The sequence below is a fragment of the Leuciscus leuciscus genome (genome assembly GCF_965113295.1).
Source record: "Leuciscus leuciscus genome assembly, chromosome: 21".
Taxonomy (NCBI): domain Eukaryota; kingdom Metazoa; phylum Chordata; class Actinopteri; order Cypriniformes; family Leuciscidae; genus Leuciscus; species Leuciscus leuciscus.
The window spans coordinates 7,002,954-7,027,944 of NC_138745.1; the positions used below are offsets into that span (position 1 = coordinate 7,002,954).

Here is a 24,991-nt window from a genome sequence, read left to right on the forward strand (position 1 = left end):
GCACATAAATTCCAGGAGGATGACATCGTTTGCTCAAGGATTATGGACAGATTCTCCAGTTTTCTCAGCTGGATGTGTGAGTATGGCACCTCTCCTTTCCCAACACACAGAGAATTGTTCTCCAAGTCACATGCAGGAATGAATTGTTTGTTTTGACGGTGACCCCCAGATTGCGCAGTAACGTCTTCCCATCTTACCCTGTGTTCTTCAGTAAAGTTTCCTGCATGTATATCACTGCATTGCCAAGTTCACACCAATATTGTTAAAGCTGAACCAATGCATTAGCAATGGAATGCAATGCCACAACTTCCATTTCAATGCTGAGAGACAGTTTTCTTTAGTCAGAGACCGTATAAAGTGGAGATGGACCTCTTGTAGAAATATGAATGGAAGTAATCACAGCAATCAATATGGCGGCTGCTGGAATGAAAGTCCCGGCTTTGAGTTAAAAGGGCCAATTGCAAGTACTGTAGATGCACAAGTGCATTAACTGGACCAACCTGGAAAAAAATTCCTAGAGCTGTCAAAGTTAGCTCAAGATATTAATTAATGAAATATGTGCAATATACAATTACAATAACAGAAGATCCTGAAATGTCCGTAAACCTCTGTGATCTTCTGCAAACCCTGTTATCCTGTCTCAAGTCACATCCAAGTCGTCTCATTTGTCTTGTCTGCTCCCTTGTGTGTGTGTGTGTGTGTGTGTGTGTGTGTGTGTGTGTGTGTGTGTGTGTGTGTGTGTGTGTGTGCGTGTGTGTGTGTAAGTGTGTGTGTGACTCCCTGTTAGACAAACCCAGTTATCATCTGCATATTCATTCAATTCAAAGATTCTATTGTTATCGATTCTCCTGTTCTTCATTATTCACCTTCATTGGATTGTGTCTTGCCTAACAATAAATGTACCTGTTAATTGTTCATCTGACTCTCCTATCATTATGTCCAAGCCCTGGTGTGACAGAAACTTCATTAGCACTTCACTAGTGATTATCAATGATTTTTAAAGAGTCCTCCTATAATATATATATTTTTTTCGTTTTGTCAGAATACTACACTGCTCATTTAGAATTGGGGTCTGTAGAAATGTAGAAACAATTCTCAATTGACCGTTCGCAAAGACCCGCCCCCTTTATTTTCTGTTATGTCCGACAAGCCACGCCACTCTCTGGCCACGCATCATGTTCTCATGTACGCAGCAAAACATACATCGATCGTGGAGCAGAGAGGACACTGACAACGCGCTGACAGACAGGACAGACCAGGTTACTTTTGATACGAGACAAAGTCTTATCTTTCAAATTTGGTCATTTTTTAAAGAAATTTAAACAATACCGTTTTGTGGCTCTTTAATGTGTCTGACAGATCGCTGTAGAGGCTCAGTTAAAGCTGCTCGTGAACCCATCATCTCTTCCTTCTAGTTAATTTATAGCATCAAATAAACATGAATGAGCATAAGAAGGAATGTTGTTTTAACCGCGGAAAGAGGTCAGTGCACACCGTTTTTCAAGTTCAAGTCCTCCAACGTTAATCTACTAACTCTCCTGACTGCTTTGTCGGACGAAAATGACGGATTCGGCGGATGGCGGATTATGATTTGGACAGATCGCCTGTCAATCAAACTCCCTGCGAAGGGCCAATTGCTAGTAATTGAATACAAAGAATCGGCACATTACTAATTAAAAGTGAAATTTTGAAATAGAAAGACTGAAAAAGTATTTTCTTGTAAAACATACTCCAATTATCATTGTTTTATTTACAACTTCTAAAACAATTTATTTTTTATTTTTATTTTTTTACAAGCCTTAAAGAGACTTGCCTTAATATGGACTTTGCTATAGTGGACCACAGGAACAGGTTTCAGTTTGTATAAATATTAAAATACTTGACATTCTCTAATCTAAGAAAAGGCTTTTCAGAGCTCTTTGCAAATGTAATCATGGGTATTTTTAGTGCAAGAAGATTTTTAACATGCACCCACCTGTTTCTCTTATCTATCACTTTAAGATTTACCTCCTTAGTGAGCAGAAAGCAATTTTCTCCTTCTCTCCAAAGAATCACTGATTGAACAGTGATTGAAGAGCCAGAGCTTGGCAGCTGTGCTTAGTCTGCCAGATCGTCTAGAACAGAAACAGGAGCAGTACAGTAATATTTCATTCTTCAAAAAATAATAAGCCATATATGTTTTCTTTACTGCAGGAATTATAAGTGAGGAAACCTTTGAAAAAAAAAAGAAAGTACACTTTAGCATCCTTTAAAAAAAGACTTATCATGGAAACAATATACTTTAAAATATACTTATGTTTGAATGTTTCAAACATGTTTCAAACACTGAATGTTTGCAGATACAATTATGCAATTAAATGAAAAATGTATTACAGTTTAAATTTACATTAAATAAATTTAACAGAGGCCACCCCTGAACTCTCTTTGCTCCCTTCTTAACTGGCACTCCAGCGGTTTCCGGCTCTGCCTTGGCGGTCATCGGATCCACATTGGTGTCCTGCTCCGCCATGTTTCCCCATCATCGCCAGCTCCACCGTTGTCTCCATCTTGCCAGCTTTATCTCTGCCAGCTCCACCGTGGTCTCCGGATCTGCCCTGGCTTCCTCCACCTTGGTTCCCTGCTCTGCTAGACCTGGCTTAGACTGCGTTTAAGTCCAATTTTTAATGCCTTTCCCTTGCTAACTTCACTCTGATGTATGTCATTGCTTACGTTGCATGAGTGCCCACTACTGGCGGAAACCTTGAAATGCGTTTAAATGGAACGCTTGATCACTTGGAATCTGCAATGGATTTATTATAGTTTTTTCCTTACAAATTTGTTTTACCAACCAGTCTGTAGGCCTGTATGCATGCTTGGGCTGTTGGAGAACTGAACATAGCCTTGGTCTCTGGCTCCGCCTTGGTTCCCCGCTCTGCTAGACCTGCCTTATAAGGGGTTTTCACACCTGGTAGTTCTAGGAACTTTGTTCTAGGAACTAGCCACTAGGGTGGTTGCCTGAGAACTAATGGTTCCCTTGGGAACATTTTCTTGGTTGCATTTGCACCGCCACTAGGAACTCTGAAGTGACGTAAGCCGTGCTTGTTGTTGTGACTTTTATTTCGGCGACGCGGTAGACCTTTATTTTGACAGCACTGAGAACGCCAGAGTCTGAGCACACAGTGCTCACATTCCCTGTGTTCATTAGTTTAAGATCTGTCTAACAGTCTAATGCGTTATTAGATAGAACTGTATTATACATAGAAAGTAGACAGTAATGAAAAGCTATTAGCATATGCCGTGTGGTTGATGTCCAGTGTTGCTAGCTGAGCAGAAATACATAATCATGTTTGACTTGGTCCCCTCAAAGTTGCGTTGGATTTTCTCCTTAGTGTAAAGATTAAGAGGCCCATATATCACTGTTTTCCATGTACGTAGAGTTATTTTCTGGAGTAAATATATAGGCATAATCTGTGTGTTTACACAGCTTCTTTTTTTTTTTCTTTTTTTTAATGGCGGGTGTTTGTGTTTCCTGCTGGCCAATCAGCGTACAACAGCGTACACTAACGTCACTAGCCGCGTTTCCATTACCCTTCAAATTGCGCAAATTGAAATTGCGAATTGAAAATATGCCTAATGAAAACACGTCAATTTCGCAAAAACTCTCATTTATCGCAAAAAAGTTTTTAAACTCACATGAGGTGGTTTTTCAGGCAATTTAATGGAAATGGCATCATTTCGCAATAGTTTTTTGTTGACATTTAGAAAAAAACAAGAAAGTTCTGAAATGGAAAACGCGCCTACTGGTAGTTTCTATAGTACTGTTTTAGACCCTACTCTGAAGTAGGAACTAAATTAGTTCCATCAAAAGGAGCCTCGTTCCTGCGGTGCGAACACGCCAAAAAAAAACGGGTACTTCCGTCAATAGTTCTAGGAACTATGAAAAGGTTCTTCCGGTGTTAAAGCCCCTATTCTCTGGCTCCACTTTGGCTTCCTGGTCTCCACTTGGGCTTCCAGCTGGGTCCACTTCCGTGTCACGGGCCGGGTCCTCCATCCCTCCTTCTTTCTCCGCCTCCGCTCCATCTCCCTCCTGGACTCTTTTTGTTTTGTGGAGCATCTGGAAGCCTCTCCTTAAATGAGAGGTTCTGTCATGTTTTTTTTTTTGTTTTTTTTTTGTTTGGACTTTTATGTTTAGTTTGATTTAGTTAGAAACAGTTCTATCTTGTTGATCTAGTTTTTTCCAGTGTATATAAGCCCTAGTGTTTGCTGTGTTAACTTTCACTCAAAGGCTATTCCTGTTCTTCGTGTTCCTTGGTTTCCAGTTCCACTTAAGTTTTGTTTATTTTGTAAAATATTCTGCACTTAGTTCCTTGTCTCCACCTTCCTTCCCTTTCCCATGAAAACCGTGACAGTTACATTTAAGAAGTGTTTTTTGACCCACGTAAGTACAACTTAAGTATGTCTTTTTATGTGATTTCATAATTGTGTTGTTTTTGAAATAACTGCTGGATGTTCTGATAAAAATGTATGTCAACTAAAATACACTTTAATGTAATTTCCATTCAACTTGTGTCATATTTTAAACAAATTTGTAATGATTAAGTTGCACTTTAATACATTTAACACATTTTTACTTTAAATGTAGTATTAAATAACAAACTTAAAATTCTAAACAGGTACTTTAGTATGTTAGTCAAGACATTAAAATATGTTTAAGCATGACAAAAGATTATTAAAACATACATTTAAAATATACTTTAAATGAAAACTTTTTGTAACACTTTAGTTTAAGGTTCAGTTTCTTATTGCATATTATAGGATATTGGCAGTTTATTAGTAGGCTATTTATGAAGCACATATTAATGCATTATTTTGCATGACCATATTCTACATCCCTTAATCCTACCCAATACCTAAACTTAACAACTATCTTACTAACTAATAGTAAGCAGTAATTAGGAGTTTATTGAGGCAAAAGTCATAGTTAAAAGTTAGTTTATTGTGAGAATTGGACCCTATATATACTACAAGTGCACATTCCATTAAGCACACTTCTTTTTTCTCCAGTGAACATGAAATTTTGTTGTCATCATTTACTCACCTTTGCGTTGTTGTTGTTTTTTTTGTGCAAATGCAATAAAAGTAAATGTCACTTTAATAAAAAATAGACATATGTGAATGAGACAATTGCTGACGATGGAAACCCCAAAAATGAATGATCATTTGTTATTGGATGAAATGTTCATTTAAAGAATTTTGAATGCAGACTTTGGGATCTTGGGAAACCTCAACATATACTGTTAAGAAGTCACTGTTAAGAAGTTTACTGAAAAGCATGCAAAATCACTAGGATCTGAAAATCTCATTGCTGTCTTGGAGAAGCAACTGAGATATTAAGAAACAAATTTTCCTTCAATCAGTGTCCAGTAGAAGTTGTAAGAGACAGGTAGAGTGAGAGGCTGGGAGAGAGGAGGAAGGGGAAAGGGGAAAGTAGGAGGGACAGAAAGAGAGAATAAGAGGAACTGTGCGTATCCTCCAAGAGAGAGGGTGGGTTGGGTTAAACTGGCACTTAAAAGAGCTGACTGGGATTGTTCTGTGCCTGATTAACAGGGGGAAGAGGGAGAGAAGGACAGAGATAGGAAACACACACTTGACGGGAGCATCCAGCAGTGAGTGTGAAGACGGCTCCTCAGGGAACTTTGATTCCTGCACTTTTCCCATTCCTCACGTCGCAGCTGTTGTCCATTATGCACCGGGCAGTGGTGCTGCTGACTCTCATCAGCACGAGCACAGCTCTGAAACCCGAGTGGACCCCGGGGGATTATTCTAAGACAGAAGAAGGGGCTGAGAGGTTCGTGAGCGACTACAACTCAACCGCCGAGGAGGTCTTTTACTTCAGCACAGAGGCCAGCTGGAACTACAACACTAACCTGACTGACCACAATTCCCAGCTGCAGGTAACAGTCAATGTGTTTGACAGACATCCAGAAACATTGCTTATATAGTCTGACAGGGTACAACTGCCAAACGTGATGTAATATAATTCAAGACTGACTTCCATGAATTTAGGTTGTATGGCTCTGCTGGAAGTCCTTTTTTTACACATGAGACCGTTGAATCAGCCATTTCAACATCTCTTTGGACAGCCTGTTATAAGATATTGTTTTTGTCTTCCAGTGGGTCTTATTATTCATATTATGATTTATAGTTTTATAGGACTCTTGTAAACTTTCACTAAAGGGTAGGACCAAGAATTGGGAGTTTACTTAGTAACATTCTGCAAAAGTGTAACAGTTGAGTTAAATGACATGACTAATCATTACAATACTCCCACGTGTCATCATTTTGCTGCTCTTTCAGGGCTTAGGAATGAGCAACTTTGACTCAGAAAATAGACTAAAATTAGATAATTGTTGAAATGAAGTAAGAGGATGGATTTGAATGAAAATGATGGGGGTTAGCAGAGCTCAAAACATGGGCTTTGAAGAATTTGAGGAGAAACATTTGAGTTGTTGAGATCTCTCTGGTTTGGAGTTTGAGCGCAAGACTGAGTTTCAGAAGAAACTCTATTAAGAGATGGGTAATAACTGGGGGGTTTTTTTCTCAAAGGAAGAATCTGAGAAGACTTACACAAAAGTCTCCATTTTCTCTCTGTTCAATATCAATGCTGTCAAGGAGAAGCAATTGAAAAGCTAAAAACCCGTTTGGGATTTTCTTTCCTGTGGGATGCATAGTGTAAAAGTCCAACTCATGTTATGCAATGCTATCAGATCATATTTCTGATTTATGATATTCAGAAAAGCCAATCATTATTTTATGGACAATGTTATAGCCGATAACCAAGAAATTGTTGATCTGAAAAACAAAAATCAACTGTAAATGCTGCAAGTGAATTCAACACGGTATGAAAAACGGATAGTAATTTTGAGTTTTGTCTAAGATTATATTTAACAGTGTTTTTAAATTGTCAGTGCTATTAAATTGAAATTTTAGCAAGTGTTAGATGATGGCCAAGGTTATCTACCATGTAAAAAAAAATAATGATATGATCAATAGGTAATGACAACATATGTTTTTACATTGCTTTAACAAGTTTTAAGTCAGTTTAATGTAATTTAAGTTGAAATGACAAACCTCCAAGCTGATTGTACTTAAAAAATAAGGCAGCAACTTTTTTTATAATGTAAAATTAATTAAACATCAAATATCAGTGACATCGCTAAAAATGGTAACACTTTACAGAGAGGCTCCATTTGTCAGCATTAGTTTATACATTCGTTAATATAAACTAACACTGAAAAATACTTCTAAAGCATTTAGTAAACTTGAATAATGTTAATTATTAAGTAATATCAGTTATGTATGGACTTACGGTTACACTTTATTTTAAGGTGTCATTGTTTCAGTGTAATCATATTTAAGTACTGTGTAATATTATTTAACAACTATGTATCAACATGCAGTATAGGGGTAGGGTTAGGATTTGGTTGAGGGTTAGTTGCATGTAATTATGCATAATTTACTGTTATTACTATGGTAAGTACATGTAACATATAACAAGGACACTGTAAAATAAAGTGTATTTTAAACTTACCATAGAGTTACTGGGTAACACTTTATGCAGTGTCCTTGTTACATATGTTACATGTACTTATCATAGTAATAACAGTAAATTATGCATAATTACATGCAACTAACCCTCAACCAAACCCTAATCCTAACCCTAACCCTATAGTAAGTACATGTAGTTGCTTAATATTACTCAGTACTTAAATATATAATTACACTGTAACAATGACACCTTAAAATAAAGTGTAACCGAGTTACTGTTAGGCTTAGGGTTAGTTATTTGTAGTAATTATGCATAATTTACTGGTATTACTATAGTAAGTACATGTAGTAATGTGTAATTACGTCACATTAAAATAGAGTGTGACCAAAGTTGTATCTCTTAAGATTATTTAATGGAACTGAGCTAACGTGAGCTAACAATGAATGCCAGTGTGATCAATGCAGAGGCGAGGTGGTCACCATTGCTCTTCCCACACACACACAAGCCTCCTTCAGACAGCTGTCTCAACACTATATCACAGCTGTCTCAACACTCGCTCACAGTTTTTCAAATGGATGCTGGCACCGCACTCGCTGCTCAACATCTGAGCGAAACCTCAACAAAAAAGGCCGCAAAAAAGTTGATAGAAAGCTGGGCAGAACCTGAGCAATGCCTGGTGTGATGTCTATTATTTCAGACACATCAAACGAGTTGATCAAAGAGCCTCCGTTTCGGGCATCTCTATTGAAGGCGGCAGGCCAGGTTGTTGCTGTGAGCGAGGCTCTCTCTGACTGCGTATGAAGATAAAGCAGCACTGTATGAAAGCAACACACCCGTTGCACTCATTCCACAGAGAGCGCGGTCACAGGACACCCGGTCATGGTTGCTGGAGTAGGGATTTTTGTTTTCGAGTTCATCGTGACCGTATAGGCATCTTGATGGTGTGCGTTCAACAGATGAACGGTGGAGGTTATGCTAATGTAGCATGTGCTGTTGTTGAGGACTGCAGGGATTTAGTAAAAAGCAAGGGAAAAAGGGGAGAAAGTTGGAATTTGAAACTTCCAAGCAGCTTGGAGAAGAGCAAAAGTATGCATTTATTTTCTAATTGGAAAAGCCAAATTCGTAATTGGTGGAAAGCCGCGACTCCTAATGAACTGTGATGCTGTGCATGACGTCAAGCAAACATGGCGGCACCCAAGATGATAGTGATAAATATTAGTTTTAAGCAAATAAAATGCATATATGAGTCGAAATTCCTGCATTACATTATTTTGATAGAACCTTTTTTGCAGATTTAGGTGCGTAAACGTTTCAAATGAGCTGTTCTGTTGATCATTTGAAAAATATTTAACACGGATGCATAAACATTGGCATGGAGAGGAATAGTATATGATGGTAATTGGTTTGTTTTTTTCTCCACTTTGTTTTCTTATTTTTATTTTTTACTTTTAACTCTTTCCATACCCAGCAGTTTTTTTTTTTAAGTTGCCAGCAATTGCCAGCATTTATTAAATTTTTTTTGCTAAACTTTAATGGCCGCCATAATGTTGTGTTGTATGAATAATTGAACATGCAATATATGAAAAGAAAGAACAGGGCCTCTGCTTTAAAAGAAAACAAGTTTTTATTCTAGCTTTTATTCTAAAATGCATGCATTCTCTTTTTTTTATCAACACTTAAATATTGTATATAGTGCCCGTTCTGACAATTTGTGCTACCCGCTCAGATTTTGTTAGCTCCCATTAAAACAGTAGGCAGCACAATTCGATAGCGAAAAATGCAACCTATAAGATTGTGCTTCCAGCATCATATTCATGTGGTTTGAGGCTTTATTAACATCTATAGTATACGCTAAACCTACCCTTAAAACAATGGAAATATAGTGTTGGTAGCAAAATCTGATTTTTCCGTCAGAAGTTCAGAACACCCTCAAACGTAGGCCTTTAACAGTGAAAACATGGATTGCCCGAAAATTCCGTCAATGGCAGGGAAGTGTTGCGCGTCACATGACGGCAAATTATGTCGATGGCAGGGAAAGAGTTAATATAAAGCAACATGCTAATATTTCTATAGTTTTTATTTCTCTTAGCCTGTCCTCAACCGAACCACTGGCACAATGGTATTCCAAAAATGGCAAAATAACATTAAACACTAACATATCTCCTCCAATAGTAATCTTGTGCAAAAACACAGAAAATTATTTTAATGTGAACAATTACGCTCCTTATGGTCTGTATAAAATCCTGCTGGGAAAAGCATTTCCCTCCCTTTGCATGTGATTGTTAATTGTGTTTATAAAGTGAGTAATAATTGTAGTTCTTGAAACTGATCAGTATAATTTCTCCATTCTCAAATATGTTGATTGAAGTTTAGCAAAAATCTTAAATATATCTTAAAAATATCATTGGTTAGGTAAATACTAATTTCTTTTTGTGAAATAAATTAACTGTTGTATTTTTTGAAATTTTTTTGGTAATCTATCCCCATTTAATCACTTAAGTGATATTCAGAGATTTTATTATGATAGTAAAGAACTTTATTTTTGTGATATCACTGTTTTTATTATTATTTAAATTGTGCAGCTGTAGAACCACATTTAATGCCAAATATCTGATTTGTTTCAATATCTGAAATTGTTTATGTAAATGCTTCCCTTGAGTCTGCATTATTTATGCGGCGAATTCCTCAAATCCACTTTCCTGCCATGCCACTCCCATTGTGGCATGGAAGCACTCGCTTCCACATCTATGGCAAAGTGGCCGTGTAGCCCATCATTTCATTTCTGTGTTGAGTGAGGCCAGTCGGTGCATCAGATCAAACAGGCTCTTTAAATTAGTCTCTAAAAAGCACACACACACACACACACACACACACACACACACACACACACAGTGGCGGATTTAGCAAATCAGGGGCCCAAGGCGAAGGTAGGCTATGGGCCCCTACCCATCCAATCTTTTAAAGAGAACGAAAAAATATGTACCGACTGAATGGTGGAAAGGCAGGTAAAGCTAATCTACGGGGAAGTAAAGGTTTGAGAGGAGAAAAAAACGTCCCCTTTAAACCCTGCATAGGCTACACTTCTTTACTCCTAAACAGAAACATGTTACAATGTTTACATGGTACAATTTCTGGTAAGCTATGTTTTTTTTGCTTGGCAAATTTCACCATTTCGATTCAATTCTTGTGATTTGATTCAATATTGACTCATTTGGATAAATATTAGGTAACGTTTCACTAGACAGGCGTTACTTTTTCTCAAAAAAAAAAAAAAGCCCTATCAGCTGGTATAATTTAAGGTTAAAATAAGTAATATAGTAGGCTACACATATTTAGCCATATACTGTCTATAGCTCTTTTTTTCTAGCCAATTAAATGGCTTTCCTGAGGTAAATGTTATGTGACGATTGTTCTCCAGCTGTTTTACCTCTTTCCGCGGTTGAAAAACACTTATTGATCGATATTATGAATGAGGAATATACATTTTGGTAAGCTATACGGTAGCTTTCAACATTGTTAATTAATTCGTGTTTATTTACTATTAGGTAGAGATGATCAGTTCACGTGCCGTTATAGGAATCTGTCACGTCACATTAAAACGGCAAAACGGTATTTATTGTTTGAATTTCGTAATAGAATTGACAGAATCCGAGAGAGCTCTGAGATTTTTTTAAATATCATGATTCATAAACTGCTCAGTTTTGTCTGTCGATCTCCGTGTCCTCTTTGCTTCACGATTTTTCTGTGCTTTGGACGTTGTTGTTCCTGATCTGTATCCCCAACAGTAGCCATAAAAAAGTTTGTCATCTTTGGCAGCGTTCCCAAATATCAGGGTCTTTTCACTTTTTTCCTTTTATTTGAGCCGCTTGGGTAACTTCGAAACTTTAAATTTTCGCGTTTATACTCGTCTTGCTCTGGGGATCAATTGCTCCAGTCCTACTGTTTGGCTACTGCGTGCTGTTTATCTTTCGCGCCGAGCACTTTTTCGGACTTTTTGCTTTCCTCCCGCTTCCTCCTTTTTTCAGCACCGCTTGGGTAGCTAGCTTCGCTTCATTTTTACTCTGTCTACTACTCTGTACACTCTGTCTGTCAATCACTTCTTTTTCTCCGTCAGTTTTTTTTGCACAGCCTTGTCACTTTCGCAGATGCGCACTAAAAGTGAGATAATGGAATAGTCCAATGTTGTGAGGCGGGGGGGCCCCCTCCTGTCTGCGACACTAATGATTGATGCCATTTTTCGCAAATGGTGTTTTAGAAATATATAATAAAAAAAAAAAAAATTGCCGACCTTTGCCTAATGGTAAAGTCCGCCCCTGCACACACACACACACACACACACACACACACACACACACACACACACACACACACACACAGGCATCTTTAACAACTGTTTGGTTCCTTCAAGGACAGAATGAGGTGGAAAACACGTACAATCTGCTCTGAAAACTCACATTCCATACCCGTCAAACATCTGCCGACAAGAGAGAGTATTTAGGGAGGTTTGCATGGATGATTCAGAGCCAAGTGCACATGACTGAGCTCTAAAGCTTGTCACCCTTTTGATGGTATCAGTCACAAGTTATTATTTTACTTTTTTATGTCAAGCCTTGAACCTTGCACCCTATTACGACTTATCATCACTTTCTTGCATAAACATGACAGAACAAATGGGACCTTGGAAGAAGAGGTGGAAAAACAAGAAGCTAGCAGTCTTTATCTCTGAGGAAAACGGAGTGTGAACAAGCAAGTGAAGGATAGCAGATAATAGAGATAAATACACATGTCACCAGCTTGCTAATCAGTGATGGAGGAAAATAAACTGTGGAAGGGAGCTCATCTCCACTCGGGTCAACAAAGGCATCACCCCATGAACTAATGAGTGCACTCGCTGTGACAGGGCCAATGCGCCCTGCGGTTATCATAACAGAGAAGGGATGCTGGGGTCAGACGGTCCACAGCGGGACACGGTAAAACTTCAAAAAAGCATGACGCACCCAAGACCAGGAAACAATAAACCTTTAGGAAGAATGTACACTAAAAATGTTAGGAATTTTGACATTAAAAAAAGGAAAAAATGCTAGATTAAATCATGTTAGTTTGTTAAGTTACCATAATATATATGTAACCCGCTCTGTGTGGGCCTCGAATCCGCGTCTCCAGTGTGAGAGGCTAAAGACCACAGTCTCTAGCGTCAGTCGCTGGAGCTCCTCTTGAGATCAGGGGAGTGAGGTTTACTTGCACAGCGAATACTTAGCTGGCCTCCGTTACATATATACAATTTAAAAAATCTGAATTTTTCACTGCTATAAAATCTTTTTTGGCATGCAATGAAAAATGGCTTATAATGTACAGCAAAATAATAAATTAGATACAATAACACAATGCATATATGTACAGAATTTTTTTTTTTTTTTTTTCAGGTAAAACGTTTCTGGTGAAACTTTGTGATCTGATTATATTTTATTTAAAAGTTGCTTATTACTGTTTTTATAAGCACTTATATGCATATTGCAGGGATGTTGCACTGATGTTATTTAGTTCATGTATATTGCATTATTTAGTGTCATGTGTGCCACACTAATGGTAAGAGAATTGTGTTTTACCTAGTCTATAAACATGTTACTTTAAGTTTCACTACTTAAGCACACAGACATCACTAAAAGAAATGATAACTCACAGTTCAGGAACTGAATCAGATTTTGATTCAGTAACTGAGTTCATTCAGTGGATTGATCAGACTTTCAAACCGGTAATTTGTGAGTCATTTGAATCATTTGTATATGAATCGACTAACCTACTCTGTTATGCTTGTTTTTGCACGCTAGCTCATGAGGACAATTCAGTTGTTTAATTTTGTAGTACACTATTTTCATTGATTTATCTCACCAGATTCAATTTGGATGCAAAATCACATTCACAACTCTTGAAACATTATTTTTGAATAGACTGTACACTCTGAATACATGTTTGTTTATTAGTCATGATTCATGGAAAGTCCATTTGTAATGAACTTCAGTAACTCCACAAATTTTTGGTCTGTACAATAGTTGTCAATAGTTGTCAATAAAACGGTTTGGATAACAACATTCTTCAAAATATCTTCTTTTGTGTTCTGCAGAAGAAACCAGTGCATAGTTTAGAAGGACATTTTGGGTGAACTATCTCTTTTAGTAAAATGTAAATCATGAAGCTTTGAATCCTGTTTGGACAAACATCCAACTTCACCTCTATATCCTCACCCCACAGTATCTTAAAATGCACAGAGTTGGAGAAGTCATCGTCCCTGACAAGATAACCACATTCTCAGCTCAGTGATGTCTAACATGACCACAACAGACACACAACTGTTTTATGACATATGAGCTAGCAGGTGCTTTATACCTCAGCCTGAATTGTTTCAGGTGCTTCCACAAGAAGAAATGAGTTCCTGTCAGGATTCAAAGGATAAATTGATGGATGGTGTTAACTCAGCCACCCCATTTCTGTCCCTTGTGGCTGCAAAAGCAATCCAAGCTCTTATTGAAAACATAACAAGACAGAAAGTAACTCAAGTATTGAGCAAGAGCCAGAAATGATTATTAAGAGAGATTGCACTGAGAGAACAGAAAATCATGGGGATGGAACGAGATATGGGAATATGACACATTTCTCCCACAAAAGCATAACGTTACTGTACTTTAGTGCACATTCTATTATTTTCTGAAATATACAAAATGAATCAACAAATTGCATTCGCTCTGTAATCCGTCTTTCTTGATTTTCTTACTTGATTTTATCTGTCAGGATTGATTATCTTGAAAAGTGGGGGTTACATACCAGAACAGACCCGATTGGTTCATTGGAGGAGAGGGGGTGAAAAAATGTAAATTCTATTTAACAAACAGTGCGGCTAGTGTATTCAGATTCCTGAACAATTTAATGGTTTGAAGCAGTCTGAAAAATCCTTCACTTCATGTTTTATGGGGCCATTCCATAGACATAATGACTTTTATACTGTACAAAGTGTGTATTCTATCCCCTAATCCTAAACCTACCCATCAGAGAAAACCTTCTGCATTTTTTAGATTTTCAAAATCATCACTTAGTATGATTTACAAGCTGTTTTCCTCATGGGGACCAAACAATGTCCCCACAAGGACAACGATTTCTACGGAGCCCCTAAGGGGACATGGTGGTGGGGGGAAAAATTAGATGGGAGGAAAAATATGTTTTTATGTATAAGTCAAAGTTTCTCGGGGGAATGCAAAACATTTGAGAGGGAATGTAAAAGCATTGCCAAATAATCTTTCCTCCCATCTTATTATTTTTTTTTTTTTTACCATGTCCCTTTAGGGGCTCCATAGATTTCAGAAATTGCCATCTTTGTGGGGACATTTTGTAGGCTAATATGTGTGAAAATAAAATTAACATGATCAGTTTTCATTTCATTAAATTTCATTAAGTCATGAAAACTTTAATTGACTATGAGAAATATTCATTATATTTCTGTGAAAAATAATAGATTTTTCAATAAGAGTCTGTCTAATGATTGGACCCATTTTGCATGAATATTCTGACTCTCTTCACTTGTTCCTCCAGGTGTCTGCATCTTTGGAGGAACAGGCATTCACAGAGGCATGGGGTCAAAAAGCAAAGGCTACATTCTCTGATTCTCTCATGGATACCTTCACTAATCCAGACCTGAAGAAAATCATCAAAAATATCAATGTTCTGGGACCGGCCAATCTCCCAACCGCAGAGAGAGAGAGGGTGAGCTGTCATACACCACTGAAGCTGTGGAGGAAAGAGCTCCTGATGATCCATCTAGATTGTGTTTTGATCGCTCTCTTTGTTTTCCCAGTACAATACCATTCTGAGCCAGATGGATAGCATCTACTCAACTGCAAAGGTGTGTCTCACTCCAGAGGAATGCTGGTCTTTGGAGCCTGGTGAGAAACACTCCCAACACTTTGTTGATGTGTGTCAGTAAGGGTCAAAGTGAAGGTGAAAATTCATGTATACTCAAAACGACATACAGTACAAGTGCTTGCAATGCAGCCAAAGAATTATGTTTTAGATAAGCGTGAGAATCAAGCTAAAGATGGTTAAAGAGATGAAACAAAGAACACTAATCACAACCCAGTATACAAAAGTGGCAATGACACCTTTGCAGACAGATTAGCTTTTAAATGGAGAACATTGTTAAAATGCTAGACAAAGGACAATTTTGCAGCTTTAAAAATTAATATTTATAATTAAAGTTGCTATTCAGCCTAAACAGCCTGATTGGAAGTGTGATGTTGCTTATACACAACAGTTAACAATAAAAAAAGATGTTAAGATTAAGTAACTTATTCATTTTTGTTCAGCCAACAAAATCTCTAAGCAACACACAGTAGTGAATGATTCAATGACTCACTCATAAAGATAGCTATTTGTTTTGTTTCTGAAAGATTTTTTGTTTTGGTCAGAGCCAAAGTCGCATGGGCAAGTGCTTCGACATATGGTGCGGTTGCACTTCGGGCGACCCGAGTTCGAGTCCTGGCTCGAGGTCCTTTCCCGATCCAATTCCCCTGTCTCGTCTCCCATTTTTTCCTGTCTGTCCTCCTACTGTATCTAAATAAAGGCAAATATAAGACCAAAAAATAAAAATAAAAATGTCATGGGGAAAAGAACAGTGGATGAATTTCACATGAGGGTAAAATATTTTCTCATGCATATTTCGCAATGGGCATTGACCAACAAGAAAGTTGCTTCATTGTAAGCAGGGCTGCGTTCAGCCCCGACAAAACGTTGCACAACGTTTTTTAAACAGAAATGGTGATGCGTTGAACACACTGTTCTGATGATGCAAGAGTTGCAACTATAGCAGCTGAGAAGGCCATTCTTTGTGTTCTTTGTGAAGAATTTTCAGACCCTGATGAAGTCGGTATAAATATGTGTTTAATACTACAAAATATGCCCGATGTTACAGTTACTGAACAAAAGAGAACATCCCAATCGAGTGAAGGGATTGCTGAAACTGAAATGGAAGCACACATCTTACCTAATTCAGGCTAAAACACATCTATTTAGCCTCACATACTGACTTTATTTGTAGTTCATACTGTTTTAATACCCTGTATTTTCCAACAAAAATCAGCCAACAAAATCTCTAAGCAACACACAGTAGTGAATGATTCAATGACTCACTCATAAAGATAGCTATTTGTTTTGTTTCTGAAAGATTTTTTGTTTTGGTCAGAGCCATAGTCGCATGGGCAAGTGCTTCAACATATGGTGCGGTTGCACTTCGGGCGACCCGAGTCCTGGCTCGAGGTCCTTTCCCGATCCAATTTCCCTGTCTCGTCTCCCATTTTTTACTGTCTGTCCTCCTATTGTATCTAAATAAAGGCAAAAAAAGACCAAAAATAAAAAATTTAAATAAAAATGTCATGGGGAAAAGAACAGTGGATGAATTTCGCATGAGGGTAAAATATTTTCTCATGCATATTTCGCTATGGGCATTGACCAACAAGAAAGTTGCTTCATTGTAAGCAGGGCTGCGTTCAGCCCCGACAAAACGTTGCACAACGTTTTTTAAACAGAAACGGTGATGCGTTGAAGTGAACACACTGTTCTGATGACGCAAGAGTTGCAACTATGGCAGCTGAGAAGGCCATACTTTGTGTTCTTTGTGAAGAATTTTCAGACCCTGATGAAGTCGGTATAAATATGTGTTTAATACTACAAAATATGCCCGATGTTACAGTTACTGAACAAAAGAGAACATCCCAATCGAGTGAAGGGATTGCTGAAACTGAAATGGAAGCACACATCTTACCTAATTCAGGCTAAAACACATCTATTTAGCCTCACATACTGACTTTATTTGTAGTTCATACTGTTTTAATACCCTGTATTTTCTTTCTCATTTTTAGGAAAAGCACTTAATTACCATTGTTTATTTCTATACCAAATGTCATACACTTGCAATGAAGCTAAAAATATAAACAACTACATCATTATGTTGATATCCTATATTTTTACAATAAAACTTACGACAAACATGTCTTCTAATATCCTCAGTTGTTGCGTATACCGAGCTGCATCGAACACATTTGTAAATTACTTTCCTTGAACCAATTGTGTGAGTTCACTTTAATACCGCGTGCTTTATATACATGTTGCTGCTGATTGGACTACAGTTCTGACACACCCACCAAACAAGAGAAAACGTATCTCAAACCCCGTTGCACGCCGTTTCCAGGAAACATGACGTTCAACCCGGAAACTGTAGCAAAGCGTTGCGCACCGTTTTGAACTTGAACATGCCCCTGTTCTTCATACATCTTCATACAAGATACAATTGAAACATGACTATTTATACAACAAGACTAATAACCAACAAGAAACACCTGTGAACAATAAAGATAATCAACCAATCATAACATGACACATAAGACAAGAGAAGCACAAGACATGATCACATGAGGGCAAGGAAGTCACATGACAAGAAATCAGGAAACATGACTGAGAATTTCAAAATAAAAGACATGAAACATAACCATGAACCAAAACCCAAAACCAAACGTGACACACACCTACCGGTATAAAGATGCAACCTGCAGAAAGAATCGCTGAAAAATCCCCACCACTTGCATTATTCTCAACATTTAACTTTTACAAAATGTTTAAAGTTAACATTAGCAGTGTTAGGTTTATGTTTTTTGCCTAATGAACAAAATGTTGCATTTGATTTGTTTAGCCTCACCTAAAAGGCATTTATCTGAAGAGTGCACCATTACATCCATATCACATGCAACACTATTATAAGGCAAGGCAAGTTTATTTATATAAATATTATAAACCAATGATAAATATTCAAAACCAAAAAAAGATCTGTTAATTGTTTCTTTGATAAAGTTTCAACTAACAGAGTTTCATTCATGTGACCATGCATGCATATAAGTGCAACGGATGTGTGCTGTTTCCCATCTCCAAATGCACTTACACCAAAAAAGCCACAAACAAGTAAATCTGACTCAGTATGAACACACAACACTATCTAGCCTAGCTGATGTCCATCAACTCTGCCACTTAATTGATTCTGCTATAAGATACTAAGCTTTAGTCAACATCTTTTGTATCATTGGCTCCTAAATGCTTCCGTTCAAGGCATTTTCCTGAGAAAAGGTACTGATTTAGCTTCTGTGAGCCGCAAATATCCGGGAACACTGTTGTAAACAAACGCCCTTTTTTTCTTCTGGGGCTCATTTGCAAGACTCAGAAACTGTTTTACTGTTCAGTTAGCATTAATTATTATGCATTTACGCGATTTATGTCTTTTAGAGCTCACAGAAATCATGGCTACGTCAAGAAGCTATAAGAGGCTTCTGTATGCCTGGGAAGGCTGGCACAACTCCTCAGGGGTTCCACTTAGATCCCTCTACCCTGAGTTTGTGGAGCTCAGCAACAAGGCATCTCGGATGGATGGTAAGCGAGTCATTCTTTTGGATGAACTGAGGGGGGAGAAAGATAAAGAAAGTAAGATCTAACACCCATGTTCTTTTTATCTGATCTTCTCAGGCTTTGAAGATACAGGAGACTACTGGCGATCCTGGTATGAATCTCCAGACTTCAAGCAAGACCTAGAGAATCTGTTTAAACAGCTGGAACCTCTCTACCAAAACCTGCACGCCTTTGTCCGCCGAAAGCTCTACGACTACTACGGTCCTAAATACATCAACCTCAAGGGTCCCATCCCTGCCCACCTCCTGGGTGAGTTCGATTAATTGAGAAAAATACACATTTTTGAAGACTATCCCTTGTGAAAAAGAAGTAAACTTTAGCATACTTTTTTTTAAAGGACTTATTACAGAAATATTACTTTAAAATAATATACTTAAGTGTGAATTGGATGTACACTGCAAAAAAAAAAAAAATCTTACTTAGAATCTTTGTCTTGTTTTCAGTCCAAATATCTTAAAATTCTTAAATCAAGATGCATTTACTGTAGTAAAATGTCATAAGATATAATATCTTATGGCATTTACTCATCTAGTGTAAGTGTAAGGTTTTTTTTCTAAGGCACATTTATAAAAGGTACTTAAATGTCCTAATTTAACTAAGGCTTAATCTAAACCCTGTCTGTGAAACCAGGCCTAATAATTATATGTAAAACATATTTTTCATAATTTACAACAGTAAGTGTTTAAGAGACTCAAGGTGATGTTCTCATTGTGTTTGGTTTCTGTTAGGCAACATGTGGTCACAAACGTGGAACAACGTCTACAACATGATGGTCCCTTTTCCTGACAAACCCAATGTAGATGTGACAAAAACCATGAATGATAAAGTAAGCTAACAGAGCTATATCTCAATGACTAGATAATAGATCATAGATAATACCTGAGGCCTCCAGAGAGTGTTAAAGGGGTCATCGGATGCAAAATTCACTTTTATATGGTGTTTGCATTTAAATGTGTCTTTGTAGTGTACCACCATACAATGAAACAAATCCATTCACTCCTTTTTTTTTTATCCTCAAAAAGCCATAAACACTCTCAATAATCAAGCCGTTTGGATTTTCTGAGCAATACGATGTCATATTGCTCTTGCTCCGCCCACGACCACTGACGGACTGTCCCGTATTAGCATATCTCCGACCTCAGCCATTTGTAAACTGTCCGCCAAGGCAGCTCTTTACGTGTCTTGTGTCGACACGCCCCACGGAAGAGAGGGGTGGGGTTAGCAGTTGCTCATTATCATTTAAAGAGACATGCACCGAAACGGGTCGCCGTGAACAGAGCTGTTTTTGAGGAGGTAAAAGGGGTGTTGTTTTACACAATCACAAATGATTGTCAAATGATTGTCACAAAATCATATGTTACAAACTTTACATGAAGACCCTAAAGAATCATACCAACTTATGGAAAATGGACATCCGATAACCCCTTTACATTTTTACCCATAGGGTTATAATGCCACTCACATGTTCCGGGTGGCTGAGGAGTTCTTCACCTCTCTGGGTTTGATCGAAATGCCTCCTGAGTTTTGGGACCGGGCCATGCTTGAGAAGCCAACTGATGGAAGGGAGGTGGTTTGCCATGCCTCTGCGTGGGACTTTTACAACCGCAAAGACTTCAGGTACATGAATCGTATCACAGGAAAGTGGTTCATATTGTAGCTCAATGGAAGACTGTGTTTTAGACAGGGTTTCTGATGCTTGTGTATTTACTGAGGCAACTATCCTCACATTTGGGTGTAGTTTCACATTTGGCACTTTCATGTCCCATGGGTTGATTACATTAAAACAGTCTTTCAAACTTTCCTATATCCTCATTAATTATTTTTGCAACTTTTTAAATGCCTTTAGAGAATATTTTTACTCCCAGACTTTCAGTCTCGAAAGATACAAATCCATCATAAAAATGTGAATTATTACATGTTTAAAACTATGATATCCTGAGCAAAGAGTGAAATAAACAATTCCAATATTTATTGTTAGAAAATAACTTGGTTGTAGTGTCATGTTTTGCATTTGCTAATGACATCATTCATCAGAGGCGCTGTTTACACCTGAAATAAAGATGCGTTTTGGTCAGTCGGATCACAAGTGGATGAGGCTAAATGGTGTAAATGAGATCTAAACTGTCCACTTTCGACCACTTCAAGAGTCGAAAACACATTTAACTGGATTGCTTTCATAGTGTAAACGCTTAAAGGGATAGTTCAACTAAAAATGAAAATCCTGTCATTAATTACTCACCCTCATGTCATCCTAAACCCGTAAGACCTTCGTTCATCTTCAGAACACAAATTAAGATATGCTGAATATGCAGATTTTGCTGAAATCCTAGAGCTTTCTGACATTTTAAAGACATTGTTAAAATAGTCCATCTGACTACAGTGGTTCAACCTTAATGTTATGAAGCGACAAGAACACTTTTCCTAGCCCTCCACCTTCCCCAGCACCACCTGCCTAGATCTGCTTGGGAGTTCTCCCTACTTTCCTTGCAGCGGCTCGTATCCTATTCCCTGTATTTATGTGTGCATGTTTCGGCAGTAGTCAAGTCAAGTCAAGTCAAGTATATTTGTATAGCGCTTTTCACAATACAGATTGTATCAAAGCAGCTTCACAGTATTAAATTAAAATAATACAACAAAGTTTGTTTCAAGAGGAATTTATTGATTGATAAAATTAAATTAAATATCCCCAAAATATCCCCAACTGAGCAAGCCAAAGGCAACAGTGGCAAGGAACCGAAAAACTCCATCAAGTGACCTAATGGTGTCCTAAAACTCCATCAGGTGACCTAATGGTGTCCTAAAACTCCATCAGGTGACCTAATGGTGTCCTAAAACTCCATCAGGTGACCTAATGGTGTCCTAAAACTCCATCAGGTGACCTAATGGTGTCCTAAAACTCCATCAGGTGACCTAACGGAGTAGTCTTAACTCATGCAGCAGCAGCAGCGTATCAGATCTAGTCCGCCAAGACAAAGCCTATGCACATTCCATTCTTATCAATAAAATGCTGTTTACTTCTCTTCCGAGAGTTGTCATGACTGAAATAACAATGAAAAATATTTCTAAAGCATTTTAGTAATCTTAGTTAATAATAATTTCAACATTTACTAATACATTATTAAAAACTAAGCAAAAATGAACTAACAATGAACCGTTGTGTTTTTAGCATTAACAAAGATGAATAAATACTGTGACAAATGTATTGCACATTAATATTTAATGTTAGTTAATACATTAACTTTTAACATTTATCAAGAATTGCTAATTGTATTCCTAATTGTATAAATTTCCACCATGGTTTAAAAAACACTACATCATTTCACTGTAAAAAAATTCTAACCCTCCCAAATCAAAAATTTCAAGTGACCGATAACATCTAAATTTTTCAATTGGCCCAAGTGAAATTCTTGTTGCAATAGTCTGTTAACATTGGCTCAATGAGAAATAATACGTCAGACTAATTGAAAAATGTTGATGTTATCGGTCACTTGAAATTTTTGACTAGGGGATTTTGACTTTTTTTACAGTGTTGAGATATGGTATATAATACAGTATATTATGAATATTGTTGGCTCTTTTGACAAATGACTTTTTTTTGTGGTCACTTTGGTTATAAGCGTAAATGCGTAAATGGAAGGTGGAAATAACAATTTGTTGGAAATTTCCATTACATTAAAAAGTTATTCTACACTGATACATGTATTTTTGTCAATTTGAACACTACTAGTGAGTGTGAGACTTTTGAAAGAATAATATTGTCTGTTTCCCAAACTCATGACAATAGTTGAATCAACACTGCTGTTTCTGATTGGAAACCATTGTCATGAGTTTGGGAAACAGATTTTGCAGTTTTGCAGCACAAAAACAGAATTACAGTATGTTTGTTTGATTTGCTACTGGGCTTGACATAACAACATTGCCTCAAACAATTGAGAGAGTGAGTTTGGGGTAAGAGTTCTTGCCGAACAATAGGCAAGATGGGAGGAGGGTTTGAATGATCAAATAAACAGAACATTTTGATAGCATCACATCGTTAAGCTTTTCAGGAAAAGCGACCTACAAATGGATTGTTTAGTTTCAAAATATCAGCCAGGATTAACATAAAAACAAAACATCACCATCAAAGATATTATTGAGTTATAAACAGCTAAATGTTTGTGTTGGATTCTGTTTAGAATCAAACAGTGCACTACTGTGACTATGGAGCAGCTTTTCACCGTGCATCATGAGATGGGCCACGTGGAATATTACCTCCAGTATAAAGACCAGCCGGTCAGCTTCAGGGGAGGAGCCAATCCTGGCTTCCATGAGGCCGTAGGGGATGTGCTGTCTCTTTCTGTGTCCACACCTAAACATCTGCACACCATTGGCCTTCTGGAACAACTGACCGATGATGCTGGTAAGCGAAAGATGTTCAAAATGATACTTGCTGCAGTATAGTGTAAATCTCTGATAAACTGATGAAGTATTTGAAATTCCATAGAGAGTGACATCAACTACCTGTTGAAAATGGCTTTGGAAAAGATTGCCTTCCTTCCTTTTGGATACCTTATTGATCAGTGGCGCTGGGGTGTGTTTAGTGGACAAACACCGGTTGAACGTTACAATGCAGACTGGTGGTACCTCAGGTAAAAACCAGTGTCTCATAATGGATCGTTGTGGTCATCAATCGATCATTTGTGCTGTTATCTCATGAATAGTTCATGATCATATTGATAGTACAGAGTCCATAAAGGGACATGGTGAGAGGGAAAAAATATGAGATGGGATGATGCTTTTGCATTCTCTTGCAATTTTTTTGCGTTCCCTTAAGATACTTGGTATTCACTCACAAAAATGTTTGTGTTCCCCCGAGAAACTTTTCGTTGAATCGCAAAAAATGTTCCCCTGAGAAACTTCTTTGTGAGTGAATGCAATGTTTTTTTCCTGCCATCTCATTTTTTTTTTTTTCACTCCCATGTCCCTTTAGGGGTCCATAGTAACCCTCCTGAACTGATGTCTGTATTATTATTATTTTGCTTATGAGACGAGACATCAAAACTTTAAATGTCAAAAACATACTTTTGCTTACTTCTCTACATACACTACCATTCAAAAGTTTGGGGTCAAAAGAAAAAAGAAATAAATTAATACTTTTATTCAGCAAGAAAGCATTGAATTTATCAAAAGTGTAAGTAAAGACAGTTGTAATGCTACAAAAGATTTAAATAAATCCTGTTCAACATTTCTTGAGCAGCAAATCAGCATATTAGAATGATTTGTGAAGGATCATGTGACACTGAAGACTGGAGTAATGATGCTGAATATTCAGCTTTGACATCACAGGAATAAATTAAATTTTAACATGTATTCAAAATGAAAACAGTTATTTTAAATTGTAATAATATTTCACAATATTACTGTTTTATTGTAATTTTTTTTATCAAATAAATGCATTAGCATAAGAGACTACTTTCAAAAACATAAAAAATATTACCAACCCTAAACCTTTGAATAGTGTTAAAAAAATTCTAATTTAAAAAAGGAAATCAACAGTACTCTCTTGAATTAATTGATATTTTATTTATTTTATTAGGACAAAATACCAAGGCATCTGTCCACCAACCAGACGTACAGAGGAGCATTTTGATGCTGGAGCAAAATATCACATTCCTGGAAACACACCGTACATCAGGTTTGGTTCTTATCATGAGCTTCCCGTGATAAATAATCAATAATCAAAACCCTGATTTACACAGAGAAGATAGGCTAACTATTTATTTTCTCATTTAATCTTGTAGATACTTTGTGAGCTTCATTCTTCAGTTCCAGTTCCATGAGAAACTATGTCAAGAGGCTGGACATACTGGAGCTCTGCACAAATGTGATATTTACAGATCGAAAGCGGCTGGAGATGTTTTACAGTAAGTATTGACTATACAGATCGACTGATGGTGGTTTGAATAAAAACACTGTATCATCGCAATGAAT

At 37.3% G+C, this 24,991-nt stretch overlaps 1 protein-coding gene across 1 annotated transcript in view; it reads left to right on the top strand.

Moving 5' to 3' along the window:
• The first annotated feature begins 5,564 nt into the window (after window positions 1-5,564).
• ace (angiotensin I converting enzyme (peptidyl-dipeptidase A) 1) overlaps window positions 5,565-24,991 on the top strand; it is a 32,617-nt gene continuing 13,190 nt past the window's right edge. The window contains exons 1-11 of the mRNA XM_082151482.1: window positions 5,565-5,933; window positions 15,110-15,280; window positions 15,372-15,459; window positions 18,842-18,985; window positions 19,079-19,270; window positions 19,750-19,847; window positions 20,466-20,638; window positions 23,197-23,420; window positions 23,505-23,649; window positions 24,597-24,695; window positions 24,802-24,924. Coding sequence (XP_082007608.1) covers window positions 5,724-5,933; window positions 15,110-15,280; window positions 15,372-15,459; window positions 18,842-18,985; window positions 19,079-19,270; window positions 19,750-19,847; window positions 20,466-20,638; window positions 23,197-23,420; window positions 23,505-23,649; window positions 24,597-24,695; window positions 24,802-24,924 — 1,667 coding nt within the window. The 5' untranslated portion in view covers window positions 5,565-5,723. The remainder of the gene's footprint in view (window positions 5,934-15,109; window positions 15,281-15,371; window positions 15,460-18,841; window positions 18,986-19,078; window positions 19,271-19,749; window positions 19,848-20,465; window positions 20,639-23,196; window positions 23,421-23,504; window positions 23,650-24,596; window positions 24,696-24,801; window positions 24,925-24,991) is intronic.